Here is an 18,584-nt window from a genome sequence, read left to right on the forward strand (position 1 = left end):
TAGACAACAATCACTGGATTAATTTGATGCTGAAGAAAACATAACACGTTGATTGTCAGCCTGCTTCTGGAATAAGAAGTGTCTCTTCTCTCTGATTTCTAAGCAGATTTGTGGATTTATTTGTGTGCAATGTACATCAGAGATGATTATCGCCTCTGACATGTCAATCAAACTGAATCTTATAAATATGTATATTACATCTGTCGTCATATTTGACTCAGTGAAGAGGGAGCTGATGGGATTGATACTAAATGTTGTGAGCAGAGTGCATCGCCATGTTGGTAAATGAGCATTACACTTAATGCAAACAGGGTTTCTATACTATAAAAAGGCTAAAGTTGTGTGTTCAGCAAGAGTTCCTTACAATTCAGTAAATTAAAGGATTGAAGGAAATTCGTAACATCTGAAAAGCTGTTTAACTTAATGTGGCAATGATGATGAAGAAATGCATGCCATGTTATATCATTGCTGGGTGTGGTCACAGTGCAACACTCCACAAATCTGACCACATCAGCAGCTGAATGAAATCTTCACAATGAAAATGTTTTATTATGCCAACACCCAACTTTCATATTATGATTTAATTTTCATTCATCACCATTAAATGTATTTATGTTCTGTAATTGCCTCTCCATATGGTAATTGTTTGTATGACTGGAGCAGTCTGCCTAGCTGCACAGATTTGTCCATGAGTAGTATGAGATACAACCTGTGGCAGTTGTCAGAAGGATTATTATGTAACAGCTACTGAAATTAATACAAGGCGCATTTCTATGCAAATCACAAATTGGAGAGCCATCATGATGAGGAATCATTCAGTCATTTCAGGTAAAAAAGAGTGTATTTGGCCCTGACTTGTATCACTGGACTGGACTTATGAATATGTATTAGTGCCAAACAGGAATGAATTGTTATCACAGAAGTGAAGTTAGTCATCACTGCTCAGTAGATGAAAGATATTGCATAGCATAACTCATAATTATGCAGAGTCGTGGCTTTTTGTTGCACCAAATAGCAGGGTTGTCTCTGGATTTAGTGGAGGAAGACGGGTTGAGGTGGTCGTGTATAGCATTTGTGGCCTTGAGCAAAGATAACGTTGCCAAAGTATGTAGGCACAAGTCAGTATTGAATATTGAAGGGAGTAGTTCTGGGACGCCAGGACTGCTGTTGAGCCTTCCCGAGGTGTCGTGGGCCTAATTTCACAAAACACCGGTGAAGGGAGGTGCCCATTTGATAACCCCAGTGAGATATTGCACACTCTCACTGCGTTGCCTAGGCTTTGTTATAGGTGGTTTCTACTTTGTTATCTAAGTGGTATGAGGATAGTGTTAGTTAGTGGAGATGTTTGGCAGATATTGAGTCAGTTGACCCTTGCTGTGTTGTTCTGCTTTAATTTGGAACTTTACTTTGTACTGTAAAATATCTAGCAAGTTGTTCATGGAAATTGTTAGGGCCCTCAGGTTACCTGACTTCAGGGTCCATGTGGATGCCAACTGGCACCAATAATTCTGCTGCCAATTAGCAGAATACCTGGCCATGTAATCTATCTTTTGGCTTTTGGGCTTTCTTTGGCTCCATACAGCAGCTTGGTATGCTTGTTATATATGTATGTATATATATATATATATACACACACACACACACACACACACACACACACACACACACACACACACGGTTTGCAGCTGTCCTGTCACAGAGATTCATATCAGTATGATAATAATGTCTTTTTTCCTTATTATTCTCTTCAGTTTAACAAGTAATACAATGATGAAAATGTAGTAATCTAATCCAAATTTCAATATACCAACTATAAACTGAACTCTCATTTACTGTATATGGCTTTTCTTTGTCTCCCAACCTATTTATCTCTCTTGCCTTCACTTTCACTACTTGCATCAAATGCAATAATGTTTCCACTTTTAAACTGTACATTATTTGCACGGAGGTTCAGTATGATAAGAGCTTATTCAACTATCGTTGATGTTGTGTTGGTGGGAAAATTTGACTTCCATTGTAGAATAATTAGCGGCTGTCATAGCAAGCAAGACAATTTTCCATTGAGAGCGATCTAAATCAATGAGATAGTTTATCACAATCCTCCAGAGGAACCACACTTGGGGCCAGTTTAATGTCTATTTAAAATCCATTAGTGAGCTGTTGACGTGTGGCTAGCCTACAGCTATTCCACCTCTTGGAGTTCCAAAACGGTATCATGTTTATTCTTTCTTAGACATTTAGGAGATGCATAATTTCCATAATCTTTAAGATCTTTTCCCATTTTTCTACAATGAAGTTCTTAGAGAGAACTTTAAATCTTTTATTTCATTTTGCTGGTTAGGTGATTATGGCAACAGTACATTTTTATTAATGATACATTTTTGAAACAATTACTATAATATTTTGTATTTTCTAGTCCCTCACATTACTATATCTATAACTATAACTGATAGGGCCTAATTTGGATGTTTGAGTTTTCATATCAAAGTTGGCCACTAGAGTGCTTCTGTTCCTTTAAGAGATGGAGGGGTCACATGGATCAAACATATGGGAAGACAAAGAGATGAAAGTGAAAAAGAGATGAAAAGTGATTTGAAGGAAGAGAAGATAAGTCTGGACTCATCACTTGATCTTCGTAAGTCTATTACAGAGCGCATATGCTTCTGTTTGTTTGGTGTTAAATGACCTCCTGAGTCTTGAATAAATGTAAAACCAGCGACCAGCGAGGAATCTCCACTGAGACACACTGTTAACCATTGCCAGGCTGATTCTTTGCTCTCTGTAGCATTCTTTTGGAGTATAATGTTTCCCATATGTTGAAAAGATGAGGCCATGGCAACAATGACAGTTTGGTGGAGAGCAGAAAGAGGAGAAAAGAGAATAAAGCAAAAAGCTCAAGGGGCACACTAGAAAAGACAATACCACCAAATCCAGTCACGTGTATCTTTTACTGTGGTTTTTAACAAGTCATCTGTAACACAAAAGAGCAGATTAATCCTGTTTCTCTTTTAATCGTGAGGTTTTCACTCTTTTTGATGGAAGCTTTTCCACAAAAATGTAATACTTGCTAAATGGAATTTGTCATCCTTTCAATCGCCTAAACTTTCTCCATGTTTTGTCTGTTCTTCTTTTATTTCCCACATGGAAGGCACATATTACTTTTATCCTGCAAACATGAAAGGATACTGCTTTCTCACAACTTCCTGGCATCTGGTTTTTGCAAATATTGTTACAGTTTTTGTGCATATATGGAGAATATGTACAATCTATATCCTCTCGTATCCTTTCAGTAAGTCATGAATCTAGTGCTCTGACTTCTGTAAACATCCCTTTCCTCTAAAGATTTTAAACCCCCTCCCCCCCATACCTTTGGACTTTCACCCACCATATCCATCTCTCACGCCTCCTTCTTCCTCCACTCATCTCTGCTCTTTTTTTCTTTTTCAGGCCCAGATTCAGCTCGATTGCGGAGAGGACAACATCTGCGTCCCTGACCTCAAGCTGTCTGTTTATGGGTGAGAGGAAATCACCTTTCTGTCACATTACTGCATTCAACAAACACAACTCGAACCCTCCAGCCATGCAATGCTTATCTGCCACAGTTTTCTCCCTCAGCGAGTGATATAACAACAAAAACTGAGCCTCTACCAAGGAAACTCTTTAAAGTGAAATACACATTGTGTCTGGTGTGGTGGGTCTTTCCTCCGCTGCACTAAAAGAGGTGCACAGTATGTTTCTGGTTTGTACAGAGGGAACATGGCAAGAGAAGCAGTTGCAATGTGTGACTGAACAAAGTAAACAGCACTCTCCAAAGCACAGGATTCATTGTTTAAAGAAGCATTCATGCTTTTATTGTTATTATTGGCCTCTTGAAGACATCAGGCAAAGCTGCTGTTAACTACAAGCTAACAGGTTATGATCTTATAATGTTTATATCGCTAGTAGGTCAGCAAACAGTTGCCTACAGTTTTAACGTTAGCATTCATTGAAACGCATGTGTCTGGTTGGTCAAGAAATGTGCAACTGTAAATCCAGTATTGTTTTGTATTGTCTTGACAGTCGTAGTGTTTTCAGACAGGAAACGTGGGGAGAGAGAGGCGTAAGTCATGCAACAAATGTACTTTGACATGAATCAAAAACTTTGGGTCTTCTAACATATGTCTTAACCATTAAGCTACCAGGTTAATACAGTTTCCCACTATTTTTTTTTAAAGATTTAAAGTAAGTACTGCGAAGTGTGCCCAAAACAACAATAACAAAAACATAATTCTGTTTCTTGTTGTCATGCTTCCCCCTCAGAGACCACAATTTGTACGATTGGAAAATTATTTGATGTTAGTAATATGTACCCCGTGGAGTTCCTACTAGTGCTATAAACCAATGCTTTTATTTGCACGAGGATGTAACTGCAATTGGGTGACAATTTTCATTGGATGCTTCCATGTTATTCCACTAATCAATGCATTTTGGTGAGAAAAATTGAAACTTTCTTTACATGCTACCTTTAAACTGAGGGGTTAGTTTTTCTCGTGAGTAGAAGGGTCAGTCAGAAGAAGGAAAAGCAGATATTGTTGCTATGGTTACCTCACACACCTAGTGCCAGTATCAGATTTTAAAGGACAGTTGCCAATCAGAAATGACATCTGCCTTTAATCTAAAACACAAGTTTCAGATTTTTGTAATAAAGTCAAAAATAAAACCTATATAAATTATAGATAGTTTATCATGGCAGACAGTAAATTTGGTGAAATTAAAAGAGAAGTGAAGAAACCTATACATTATATAGAAAGGATTACATATGAATCTGTGACACAATAAAAGGACGGTGTTTACAGCTCATAACAGGCCTGCAGGATACAGACCAAATGAAATGATTTAGTTCCTGGCACACGCAAATATTATTGTTGATTGATCATCTATCTTTGTGAATAAACATCAGACAGATATTTGTCAATGTCTCAGTCCATTCACAAAGCGAACACACACCCTCAGACTTTCTCTTCCCAGCCAGCCAGCTCTCTTATGAGAAGTGTTTTGCATTACATGGCCATGTGATTTCTCTTAGTTGCAGACATACAATCACTGCTAAAACTTTCCCATGAAAACTCAAAGATCTGCATTTGTAGTTGCCACGGGACCAAATGCGAATGATTCAGCACATTCACTCAACAGAGTTTCCCTTCATTGACACGATGTAAGAAACAGCATTTTTCTTTTGCACGCCTAGAATTTGCAAACAGTGGGAGTTTTAATATTCACTGTCACTGGTGTTTTAGTTGTATGCTCTGGCTTCAATTATGCTTTTATAAGCTTCATGAGCCGCTTTTGTATTTTACCAACGCATGAAATTCAGTGTAGTTTAATATGTCAGCTGAACGCTGCAGATTTCAGTCCATTCTCAGCATCTGTGGAGGACTGGTGTTATTGTTTCAGCATTGCTTCCTCTGCATTTGTTAAACTTACCCGGGCCTAATTAAAATCATCTGTCTTACCTAGCGAGGGGTCATTGCGTCCAGACCCTCTGAAGACGGGAGGAAACGGAGTGAAAGAAGAACCCCCATTTCGCCCCTCAACCAGACTTCTTTCTCCGCCTTCTGCTTAATAGAAACATGAATTTACTACCACAGAGTGTAACTGACTGGGGGAGGGTCGGAGTCAGAGGGTGTCGAGAGGATTTATCACTACACTGAAAATGTGTTGGCATACTGGGACGTCCTTGCGAACATGTAGAATAAGGTGGGGGTTGGTTTCCTGAGACAAATAACAGTGATCAGATTTAGGTCGTTTCCCAGGTCAGTCACAGACAGATATGCAGGAAACAAATTGCCTTTGGGGATTGTCTAAAACAGAGATGCATTGTCTGGGGAAAAAAATCTGAATCCCTGCTTCTCATTAAACTTCACGTTCTTTTGGGCATTTTGGTAATGCCCTGCGCCAAGTGACTTCAAATAGATGTGGCAACAGAGGTAAACTGAACTGTGCCAGCATGTAGAGTCTGTAAATGGAAGCTGCTGTTTTCAGTCATTTTGACTGCAGTAGATAAATGGACTCTTTAAGACTGAAAAATCAATGGCTGTAGTTGTCTTTGGAAATACAACTTAAAAAAACCCCGAGACGTACAAGGTTTAGAAACGCCAAGGGCATGATGAATAAATTACACAAAGATGCAAAATACTTGCCTGTGAATATTTTTGCATCAGAACGATTCATTGCAGCAAAAAAATATTTGAATATATTTGTGTTTGTTGATTCTTCACAAAAATGATGGATTCAACATCATCCAGTGATGAAGAGCTTGGCCTGTTCTTCATCACTGAAAGGAGGGGAGATTTTGGGTGCATCCCGTTGTACGAGGGTTAAGAAAGAGAAGGAGAGTTCAGAGCATCATCTGAGACACTGACAGTGTGTGGTACGCTGTGCCAGTATTTTACCTCACTAGTCCCATGGCAATCTGGCCATGTGGTCTCCCTTAAGTGCTCTGCCGTGCAGATTTTTCCCTTAATCCTTAAAGCCATCATGTTTCCACACATGATTGGTTAATGCCTTTATTCACGGTGTAAATGCTTCATAAACTCAACCTCCTATCACAAAATAAACAACGTTGCTTTTTTTGCTGTGTAATATTTGCAGTGTGCTAGAAAAAAAAATCATGACAAAAACAACAGTTTGAAAAATATTTTGACGTGTAAATGAATTGGAAAAAATGCCCCCCGCTGTGTAAAAACCTTGAGGGTGTACAGCCATGCTATTGGCTGTGCTAAGGCCTGTTAGTTTGAGCTAACAAACAGTATTCAGCAGGTATTTTTTACCTTAATTGAGCTGACTATGACTAGATGTGAAACCTGATTGGACAGAGTCTGTTCAAGTCTGGTTCCATTGTTGTTGACAGTCAGCAGGTGAAGTCACATAGTATGGAATCTAATCTTATGTCTTCAGATACATTTTCTGCCAGTCACTCAAATAAAGATAATTTTTAAACGCAGTATTTACCAACGACATTGTGTCATCCGGAGGATGGCCTTTCCAATGCATATCAGCCTACCTATAAACCGTAGAAGCTGCCCGTTGTTATCCATTGGCCTTGATGATATAAAGTACTGACGATTTTCGCAGGAGTTTTGTTTATGTGGTGTGTCACGCAGAAGTGATGTTCCTGTACCAAAAGTCGATCGGTTTATGTCACCTTCAGCATTATTTTTACAGTTGGCCCGAAAACGGCTCATGTTTGTTGCAGTACAGGAATAGGTACAACAAATAGATTTTGTATTCCTTTGACTATATCTCTGTTCAAGTTCAACATCCTATAGTGATGAACCCATAGTGATCTATCATTGCATATTTCGTCAGCTTTATACATTTTTTTTTGCATCCTTTAGCTCATTGTTTTGGTTTTAAGCCCTGCAATTTTAGTGTTGTGGTTTAATCTCACAGCTCTAATCAGCATAACAAAACCTCTAAAAATCGAACTGCTGTGTATCAAAAATGACCTGCTGGTGTACTTTTTGTATTCAGTAATGTAAGAGCTGCATATTTTCCTCAGGAGTTGCTGAAGAACAAAATACAGCTACAAGAGAGTGATTACTGGTCTGAGATTTAGGAGGGCATAAAATAGGGTCAAAATTAATGTCTGCTGGATGTGTAAATAGGGAACTGTTTGCTAACACATCCGCAACAACCCCCAGTGTTCTATGGTACTACATGTGATGACATGTAGTAATATTAGTCATGAATAGTAAGAATACTTTCTCTTTATTTGATATTTCTGTTCTACCCTTAGTTCTAGTAGCTACCTTAAGTTTTGCAAATAACACATTCTATCCTCAGATTAAGTTTGTTAGTCTAGAAAATACATTGATAATTGAATTAAAAATATTGCGAAGATTTCTATTTTATTCTTGGATGTTGTGGTTGTCTTTGCCCAGTGACAAAACGGAGGTTTACCTGGGCGATGAAAACTCCTTGAGCCTGATCTTCAATGCCAGGAACGAGGGAGAGGGAGGGGCGTACGAGGCTCAGCTCTATGTGGCGCTTCCATCAGAGGCCGACTATAGCGGGATAGCACGCAACAATGTGGTGAGGTCCCTGTAACTACAATTTTAGCCAGGGCTTTTTAAATGCGTCTTCTGTTGATTTTGTTTAAATGCCCACCAGCATCTGAGCAGAGGAGAGCAAAAATACACAATGGATGGATGGGCGGGCTACTAAAACAACAACAAACAAAACAGGGACCATCTAGTGGCAGACCACACAGTCTTAAAGGTCTGAATTCTATGTGTTCGTGTCTTCTCCAGAGCCTGAGCCAGCTGACGTGCAGCTACGAGGCAGAAAACCAAACCCGCTATCTTGTGTGTGATCTGGGAAACCCAATGAAGTCTGGTGCCGGTGTAAGAGCCAGCAAAACCCACATGTTGTTTTTGGCCTTTCTTTCACTTTTTGCATCACAGCACAATTAATTCAAGTCAAATTTTCTAATTCATACACAAGCAAACTTTACATGTTTTTAAATGAACCTGTTAAAACATGAAAACTATAAATCAAACTTTTATAGAGAAAATATCCCTTATTTGAAGACAGAAAAACAGCCTAGGATCTGTTTATAACTATTTACAAGAAAGGAGTGGAAAAAAAAAACACGTTTCTTTCTTAGCTACAGAACAAAATTAAATGTGAGACATCTTATTCATTTTTCATGTTCACTGGAATAATTATGTGCATTTTCTGTGGGTCATATCCTAGTTATTGGCTGGCCTTCGATTCACTGTGCCCAGACTGAAGGATACTCACAATACTGTCCAGTTTAAGCTCCAAATACGAAGGTAGGTCGCTTTTTCGAAAAGGCTTTCCCATTTCAGTTTTATCTATCTTCAGTGTTACTGAACACAGAGACTTTCCTGGATAACGTAGCAACTCTATTGGTTAATGTTTTAGCCAAATGATGTTTCCTTTGTCATTCTGGCATTGCGGACTAATCTAAAAACTGCAATACCCATGACCCTCAGGTACTCTTGTTATGGAGAAGTGGAAAGCAAGAGCTGTGAATTGAAATGGGAGGGAATTCAAAATGCTTTACCTTGTTAACTTGTTCATTTTGGTTAGAATTGTCTTTAAATCCATTTGGAGATGGGACGGTTAAAAAGTAGTAGATTCACATTTGCATATTTGTAGATATTAGTAGCAATCATTTTCTGTTCAAAAGTTTGAGAATTACTCAATTCAATCATTCAATTTTGGAAAGTTATTTTACGTTATTTTATCCTGTGATAAATGTATGTTGTTTCAGAAACATCAACTTTTTGGTCTCTCTGTTGTAGTAAAAATGCAAACAACTCTGAGAGTGAGGTGGAGCTATATGAGCTGGAAGTAGCTGCCATGGCTGATGTCATTCTGCAGGGGTGAGGCATCATTGTCAACTCCACCACAAACAACATCACATTACCACTATTTAATATTTCTTGTTGCGATTTCTGCCAAGACGTTTGTGATTTTGCCTCTTGCAGTGTTTCTCGACCAGACAAAGTCATCTTTCCTCCTCCCAACTGGACTGTTCGTCAGAGTCTGGCAGAGGAGCAGGACATCGGCCCTGAGCTTCAGCAAGTCTATGAGGTATCCTGTGATTCCTTATTATGGCTCTCCTGTATCTGTTTGTGGTGTTTTAAAAGGAAACATGGTTAGACTAAAGTTGGTACTTACTGATTATGAAGGGACTGTATGGAAGTGACCAAGGATGGAGGGTAAGAGTCACAAACAAGCAAAGGTGGTGTCATTTTTAGTTTTGCTAAAGAGAGGGTAGTTTGGTCTGTTTTGGTCTGTTTTGAGAAAGTCAATACATGTGGAGCTTATTAGTGATTGAACCTCACTGTTAGCAAACAGCACGACATATTTTCCACTAGCCTTGTACTCACTCTCTCTAAACACAAAGCAGGACGTATATAACCTTGCAATATGATAAATTTAATTTCCTTGTGAGTGTAATTTATTACTTGGCATCAGTAGAAAAAAAAGAGCCAGTTAGCAGTCTTTGCTGGCGCCTATTGACTTTAGCGACCACAAAAAACACCTTTAGGATCCAAACATTGCTGAGGTAACTGAATGAAACAGCTAACACTGCTGTTAACAGTCTGTTTACTTTAAAGCTGAGTATGAAAAAAAACTCACATCTCCTTTACAGCTAGTAAGGCCGCTAAGGTGGTAGGATGTGCCACCTTGTTAAAGAATTTATTATATGCAAAGAAGCCCTATACAACAATTATCATGCAATAGTTTAAGAAAAGCTAAATGACAAGGGCTTAAGACTACCGTTTCTATCTTCAGCTCTGAAAGGTTCACCAGAAGTGACACTTTCCTTTCAACTGTTTATTTTGTAGCAATTTCTAAACTCACTCGGACGAGGCACGGGCAAATTTTATATCTAAAATAGTTAAATGACCAGCTCCAGTGTATTTGTTTGGCATTTCAGAAAGGCTCTTGTGTACAATTGGGGGGAACCTTGTGTACCTACTACCAGAGGTTCATGTACCACAGCTTGGGAATCCCTGTTCTAAGCATATACTCTATATAAAAATGGACGTAGCTCCGGGTCTGACAAGTAGGAGGGATCTGTTTGATTGAGAGGCCTGTTTTGCAGTAAGGTTTTCTCTATTGGTGAGCGGGCATAGTGTCCTCGGCTTCCCAGTCAGATCCAGTCAGAGTTACTGTTCGCTCATCCCCAGCTGATCCAAATAAGTTCAGCTTTGGCTTCAAAATAGCAAAATAGCGATGTCTGAAATGCCAAAACTCGAGACTCCATAACATCAGTGGGTGACTATACAGTTGGTTTGTTTACTCTACTTGTAAATCAAGGGGGAGGAGTGAAAAAAATATCAACAAAGAAGGTATTTTTTTTATACAATCAAATAGGAGAGTCATCCTCTCTCTCCATTTCACTGACTTTCATACAGTCCCTTTAGCAAACACAAATCCGTTCTATTTGGAGAAAAATATATTCCCCCTTCATGTAATTTGCATTGCACGCTCAGCACGACTGTCCTTCATGAAAATGTATTTCCCTCCAAATTGCCATTTGTTACTTAAGCAGGTGTTTGCCTCAACAAGTTCAAACTATGTCTCTCTCTCAGTTGGTGAATAATGGTCCCAGTGTGGTGAGCCAGTCCACATTACAGGTAAAATGTCCTCTGAAGGCACACGGCCAAGAGCTTCTTTACCCTGTGGAGGTGGCCACTGAGGGCCCGCTCAGTTGCTCCTCCAAAACAACCTTCAATGCACTGAAACTCAAGGTGAGGACACACACTTAAACACACACTCACACATAAACAGCTTGGTTGGCAAGGTGACGCAATTACCTTTGGTCTATTCTTGGCTCTGAACATTGGGTGGTGTTTGGTAATGACTCTGCCTATGTAATTATATATGCAGCTTCAGCGTCCGGCAGCAAAGGTTCCCCCATCACTGAAGTCCAACACTGAGCACCACATCCAGCGGAGGGAGGCTGAACAAGGAAATCTGGTGAGACAGTATAGAAAAGATGGAAAAAAAGTAGTTTTAGGGAAAACACAGGAACACAAAATAGAATTTGTCCTGTGGGAAACATGTTTATTGCTGATCTTTCATTATCCATTGACACAATTAGCATATACATTCTTTATTTATGTTGACTATCTTAAAAAAGATACAACGCTGATTTATCATTGCACTCCTATAACACCGTGGGACTCGCAATGAAATTCATTGCAGCAGAGCCTGCAGCCTCAGCCAGCTGAGATATTGTCTACTTTTATTCAACACCTTCTCCTTGTAAAACCCTGCCAACTACATTAGCAAAATGCTACTTAAAAACGTACTGTTGTTCAGAGATTGTAGTGTGTTACAGCTTGGTATTACCAGACCTAAATTCACTGTGTGGGTATATAAGTTCTAGCCACACTCTATTTGAGATTGTTTCCAGTCATTGCAACCAAAATGTCGTAGCCCTTGGGTCAATTTTTGAAATTATTGGAGCAGCCTTTAATCAACTGGCCAACCAAAGTTGTGCGCCAAAACTCTACCACTCCCGACATTGTTGGAACTACTTCAACTTCATTGCATTTAGTCGATCCCACTGGTTGCTGATTGGTCTGATGAAGCCGATTGGTCAGACTGGCTGAGCTGAACAAACCTTTATGGCCACGGGGTTTTCAGACGATAATAACAACGAAGACTGAAGCTGTGAGCAACAGTCCGGCAGAGCCAGGCTTGTGTGAGATGCCAGCAACATCTATTTTAGTCTCGAGTCATTAGCTTCAGGCAGAGATGCATTTGACCACCCTTGGAGATACATGCCTAACATTTACTCAAATCCAAAATGAGAAGATTGATGTCATTTGTACATCTGTGTGTGGAGTTAGTCATGTTTAGCCTTGTTCAGCACAAAGACTGAGAGCACAGTGAAACCAGCTCTGTCTAAAGGCAAAAAAATTTGCTATTCATAACTTGAAAACATATTTTTAATCGGTTTCAGCTAATTTGATCAGCAATAGCAAACTTGAAATTGTAAACTGACAGAACAACCCACATTGGTTGGATTTACTTTTTGTTTTCCAATCTTCTGAACATTTGTTTCTCATCAATGTGTCCCATAAAAAACCCCAGGAGGTGTTTGTTTCTCTCCTTCCCTTTCCTCCTTAACTCAGTTAGAGAGGGATTCATGGTGATGCAAGTCTGCAGAGCTGCTCACTTTAAGCAACCCACAAGAGAGGCTCTTAAATAAAGTCAATGGCCCTTGTGTTGGGTCTTCAGGCTGTTTTCATTAGTGCGTAGTTCTGCTGAGTAGGCTTTGCACATATATATATTACTTCTGAAACCAAAATAGCCGAATCAGATTGTAGGAAGAGGCAGCTCTGATCTCTGTACTAAACATTGACATTATAATTTGATTATTTCTTTCAACAGAGGAAATGGGATTAGATAATGATGAGCTCTGGTCAACATCTCCCAATGCTGCTGTAATTGCTTGTGAGATCAAGTTAATTCGTTTTTTTTTTTTTTTCTACTGAGTTAATCTGGTGTGGCATGCGTCACTGACTGTAATGTTTGACAGCTAATTTCTGATGGTATTCAAACGAACCATCTTGACATCAGAGAATCCAACCAATCACCAATGCTCCACAACTTGAATGTTGAGTGAAGGTATTCCAGATAGTCAATCAGTGCCAAGTTAAAGGGAGTTTGTTGCTCTGCCTGAACAACATTCACACACTGCACAGAAGTAAGAATCTATACTGCTAGAGCAACAGAGGAAAGAGAGGCACCTCCAGAGACTCATGACTTCATCAATAGAAGTTGAATGGAAAACTGTACATGTCCATGGCTGGATTAGCCTAATGGAACTCCCATGTCTGTTTTTGATGCTATTTACGACCTGCCCTCAGATTTACTGTGGAATTATTTGCATAAACTCAAATTTATTTGGAAAGACGTATCGTACAACTTGCAAAGGAATGACGTCTTAATGCTGGATTTTGGACTCTGGGGCCCCTTTCAAGGGAAACCTTCAAGATCTGGCAATAGACAATTTGATATCACTTCTGTTCAAGAGAGTCACTGATATATCAATTTTATCAGCTCATATTAGCCTGTCACAGATATACTGCTTGTGGTAAATTAGAAGAAAAACAAAACTCTCAACAATAAAAACAGTCAAATTCAACCAGTTGAAATAAAAGTGCAATGGGAACAATACAAAAAAAAAAGAGAAAAAAAACTATCGTTCATACTGATGTTCATTTAAAAAAAAAAAAAAGAAGTTTTGCTACAAGTGTATCATGACAGTCAAAGAAGCATACTGTTGTGGCTGTAAAAATTACGAGAGAGATGGAACAACTAGACTCTGGTAAAATACATAATACTTTTTTTTTTTTTTTTTTAACAAAATTGCAAGTATGTTGGTAAAATACTTATTTTGTATTATTTTGTTGGGAAGATGCTGATAGGTGAGAGTATATTTGCCACTGCAGTCAGTCCACTCATTAGTAAAAATATAAATTGTGTTTAATGGTTAATGTGTACCGTGTTTCACTGTGCCACTCCGTAGACCTGTGGTGGTGCAGTGGAGTGCTGGCAGCTGCAGTGTAACGTGGGGCTGCTGGAGAGAGGAGGCAGTGTCATCCTGACTGTACGCTCCAGACTCTGGGCTGAAACATTTTTTGAGGTAAGACTACAGGTTTCTTTGCTCTCCACTGCTCAAGTCGTAAAAGCCCTGACCAGATGAGAAAACCAAGAAAACAGTGGATCCACCTGTGCTGCTATACTACCCCCTGTTGGTAGTCAACAGTATAGATGTTGATGCTCCATACTACATATTAATTCATAGTGTTTTCACAAAACTTTATTTACGTTTTACATTAGTCATGAAATCCCCTAATCAACCAAATCATTAAATTTTAATAACTCATATCTATAGACAATAGAACATTAATTGAACATCTGAACATGCAAACAGTTTTTAAGCTGCGGAAAGCAATGCAAATTATTATTATGTTTTGGATTTCACACATTGAATTGTTTAACAAAATATCATCCTATCTTTTCCTCATTTAATAGTTATTTTTTTTCCAACTGCCCTTTGCTCGCCCACAGCGTTCCGATAAGCAGTATGTCCTGGAGTGCTCTATTCAGTACGAGGTGGACAGGATGCCGTATTCTATTCCTCCCAAATTCAAGCCGTCGGGATCCAAAAAGGTAAAAGATTTTTTTAACCAGATATTTACAATTTCACAAGTTTGTAAACAACATTCTTATTTATGTGATAATGTTAGTTCAATATGTGACATTTCTGTGGTTTCCTGTTGTACAGGTGGTGACAGCTGTGATGTGGAACAAACCGGATAGTCAGTTCTCGGTTCCGGTTTGGATCATCATCCTGGCTGTTCTTGTTGGGCTGTTGTTACTGGCCCTGCTCATATATCTACTGTACAAGGTAATGAGCTGATAATACCATTACCACAATACGGTGGCAAGAAAAATGAACCCTTTGGAATGGCCTGGTGTGAAACAATCTTCATCTATGTCTCAGTGGAGTATAGACAATGTGTTGAAGCTAATAACACACAAACAGTTCTAATATTTCATGTCTTCATTGAACACACCTATTAAACATTCCCAGTAATGGTCGAAACCTCCTTTGGCAGCAATAACCTCAAACAAGTGTTTTCGCTCAATCAAGTTAAGATCTGGACCACTCTAAAAGTCAGATTCTCTTTGTTTCTGTTGTGGATGTACTTCGATATTTAGGGTCATTGTAAGCTGGTGGACACCGACCCTGACATTATCCTGCAACATACTCCGGAAAATAAATTCCTGAGTTTAACAAGGTTTAGATGGTAAGCTTTCAGCAGCCCCAAACCATGTTGCTGCCCCTTCCATGCTTCCCTTATGGGATGTATGGAGGCATACCGTCAGGAGAGGCAAACGTAAAATGGCCCCAATGGGATTCTTTGCCTGAGCCCCCTGAAAGTATAGGGTCATAGTGCGAATTGTATTCCTCGCAAGCAATTCAACCTTTGTTTCATCAGTCTACAAAGCGTTATCCCACACTGTTGGGGAGTGTCGAGGTGCAAATTTTGTAGATCAGCAGTTTCCTACGTGATGTCCCGGCTCTTCGGTGATTTGTGTGACGAAAACTCATGAACAGAGACATTAACCTGCTCAAATGATTCCCTTAAGCCTTACACTGGGCTTCTTTTTTACTTCATTGATTATTCTGCTTTTTGCTGTTGGAGTCATCTGAGCAGGGGTACCACTTTTAGGGACAGTAGTAGTCACAGCAGTAGTAGTCACAGCACTAAATTGTTCATAACCCTAACCCAAACATTTATATACAGTTTGTTGAGCTGAGGAATGATTGATATCATTGTAGGTCTTTCCAGATTTATTCAAATCAACAATTCTTGATGGTATGTCATTTTAGATCTCTGGTGCTAGGCATTGTTCACATCATCATGTTTCTTGGAGGTCAAAGTATCTCTAATTCACTCCAGATAAAACTCATACTTTATATCATCATATGCATTGATTTGTGTAGTATAGGTTAAAATAGATTATATAGGTTAATAATTGTAAACTAAGATGAATATTTGACCATATTTGAAGACAAATATATCCATAAATGCACATACTTTCTTCTTTACTTATATCTGATTGGCTGACATGTAACTGTCAGAATCCAAAGTTGGGAAACCTCAGCTTACATGTGGGTTAGGTGGTACTATCATGGGATCTATGTCATCTCACAAACCATGCTATCCACTTCATACCTACTGTATATTAAGTCTAAAATAGATGGTTCCTAAAATAAATGACTCTTTTTTTTTTTTTAAGTTTGGCAAAATAACCTGAAACTATGCAATATTTCCCTCCAGATGGGCTTCTTTAAAAGGTCAGATCCGTACGGCACGACCATGGAGAAGGCCCAGCTCAAACCCCAGGCGTCCTCTGAAGCTTAGATCCAAGGCGCAGCCTCCTCGCCCCGCAGCTGTTCCAAAGAACTGGAAGTATCGTCCCATTCCCAAACAAACAACGGAACTTGCAGGCAACCCATTTATGAAAGGACAGTTATGGGTGCTGTATCACTGGAATACGAAATATCTTGTGCTGCACTAAAATACCAAAGCAGAAAAATGACAGGGGTCACGCAGTAGAATATGCACTGCTGATTTTAGACATTCATTTGAACAATCAGAGCTTTCTCAGAAGTTCATCCCTGTGACATTCTACTCGTATAGTACTTCTGTATCGACAGACAAATGAATGCACCTCCACCAAAGGGCACCGAAGCGACAGTATTTCATCATTCCGAAAAGGTGTATTTGAAGCCATGTTTGCAATTCAATATTCCTGGAAATTCATAATTTTTTATGATCTATACACCACTTGTTATTTATGGCACAGTGTTTTCCTATTGATTGTTGAATGTTGTACTGTACAGTCCGCTGGAAAAAAACTGATGAAACTGCAATGTTTAACTTGAATAATTCTTCTCCCATATTGGGAGGTATTTTGTGTATGATGTAATGTATTCATTGTGTTATGACCTCTTGGTGTTGTGGCCTAGAATAAAGCCTAATTTTGTATACCCACCCAAAATACTATTGATGTATCTATCAGCCGAAACAAAATGGAACCCCTCACTATTAAAATTAAATACTTATTTTGGAGGAGGAATTAAGTTCTTATTTTGTCCGTGGTCTTCAGGGATCTCGGGGTGGAGCCGGAGGCTGGAGTGTGCCCAGTTTGGTGACATCAGGATTGCTTCTCTGCTTTTTGCAGATGAAGTGGTCCTGTTGACATCCTCGTTCTCTAACCTACGACATGCTCTTGAGTCGTTTTCAGCTGATTGTGAAGCAGTGGGGATGAGGATCAGTATTTCCAAATATGAAGCTGTTGGTGTTCTGCTGGAAAAATGTGGATTTCCCTTTGTTGATATAGATTATCTAAATGACCGAAGACCTTTGTTATTAATCGGGAAGAGTGTGGATAGTGTTACTCTTCCCATCTAAACAGAGTACCCCCCACCCCCTCAACACACAGACACACTTTCCCAGTTTTTAAAGTTGTTGCCATGTTTGGATAGAGTGAAATATAATAGGACTATATTTTTCCCGGAAAACTTTATCTAATTTGTATGGAATGGCTTTACTGCAGTCAGGTGCCATGCTGTACTTTGCTCCGGGGAAACCATAATACTTTACCTATACTATACCACCCCCTGCAGGTAATATATGCTACTACACAAAAACTTGTGATGTTTTTTCTTCTGATACCTTCAAGTGCTATCACAAATAAGCTCAATTAAAAAAATGTGTTCACGGTAAAATGTCACATTTAAAATGTGAATGTGTTTGTTATTTGATGACTGTAACTTTTAATGCACAATTAATAACACAATTATTTATGATGTGAACTTTACAGACCCTGCACAACCACACAAAAGGTTGATCAGAAGAAAAATTGCTGTAGATTGCCACTAAACTTGATGGAACAATACAAATTTAAAAGCATAAGTTGTCCCATGTTAAAGGTTTGTCCAGGCAGAAGGGTTAGACTGACCTCGTTAGCCTCTGCTGGCCGACTGTTCCGATCTTCATTCTTCACACAGGAAGAGTTGTAACTGATGAAATGAGAAAGCAAGTATGGTTGATTTTAGATAGTAATTTTTTTTTCCTTCATTTTACTTTATTAGTTGATATGGTGTTCAAATTGGCAGTTTTAGACAGTTTATTCAGTTAGCGAAGACAATAATTTAAATATTTGGCATTTCATATATTTTTCATACTTGAAATGTGATCACCATGGTAACCTATGCTCGAAGGCTAATTTTGGGAATCAGATTAAAAACTTGAAAAAAGACATGACGATTGTCTAATCAGATGGACATGCTGTCATTATTCTGAGGTGAAGAGTCACATTTGTACTATATTGTATATATATTTACAGTACATAGAGCCCCTTAATCCATGTATTGTGACCGTTTCATTGTACTTGCAGCTCCTTCTTCATTTGACATGTTCTTTTGGGTTTTCTTGTGTTCCTGCTGACTGTAACTTAACATGTAC

The 18,584-nt window shown here is 38.9% G+C and overlaps 1 protein-coding gene across 1 annotated transcript in view; it reads left to right on the forward strand.

Annotated features, from left to right (window-relative positions):
• LOC138210570 (integrin alpha-5-like) overlaps nucleotides 1-17,115 on the forward strand; it is a 48,835-nt gene extending 31,720 nt beyond the window's left edge. Inside the window, exons 19-30 of the mRNA XM_069169840.1 lie at nucleotides 3,448-3,515; nucleotides 7,923-8,073; nucleotides 8,292-8,384; nucleotides 8,737-8,816; nucleotides 9,312-9,392; nucleotides 9,498-9,603; nucleotides 11,115-11,273; nucleotides 11,413-11,502; nucleotides 14,066-14,182; nucleotides 14,611-14,712; nucleotides 14,828-14,950; nucleotides 16,392-17,115. Of these exons, the coding sequence (XP_069025941.1) occupies nucleotides 3,448-3,515; nucleotides 7,923-8,073; nucleotides 8,292-8,384; nucleotides 8,737-8,816; nucleotides 9,312-9,392; nucleotides 9,498-9,603; nucleotides 11,115-11,273; nucleotides 11,413-11,502; nucleotides 14,066-14,182; nucleotides 14,611-14,712; nucleotides 14,828-14,950; nucleotides 16,392-16,475 (1,254 nt within the window). The 3' untranslated portion in view covers nucleotides 16,476-17,115. The remainder of the gene's footprint in view (nucleotides 1-3,447; nucleotides 3,516-7,922; nucleotides 8,074-8,291; nucleotides 8,385-8,736; nucleotides 8,817-9,311; nucleotides 9,393-9,497; nucleotides 9,604-11,114; nucleotides 11,274-11,412; nucleotides 11,503-14,065; nucleotides 14,183-14,610; nucleotides 14,713-14,827; nucleotides 14,951-16,391) is intronic.
• Nucleotides 17,116-18,584: the final 1,469 nt, after the last annotated feature.

The sequence above is a fragment of the Embiotoca jacksoni genome, unplaced genomic scaffold (assembly GCF_022577435.1).
Source record: "Embiotoca jacksoni isolate LCO1_2020_lvr unplaced genomic scaffold, fEmbJac1.0.p SCAF_1, whole genome shotgun sequence".
NCBI classification, from domain to species: Eukaryota; Metazoa; Chordata; class Actinopteri; family Embiotocidae; genus Embiotoca; species Embiotoca jacksoni.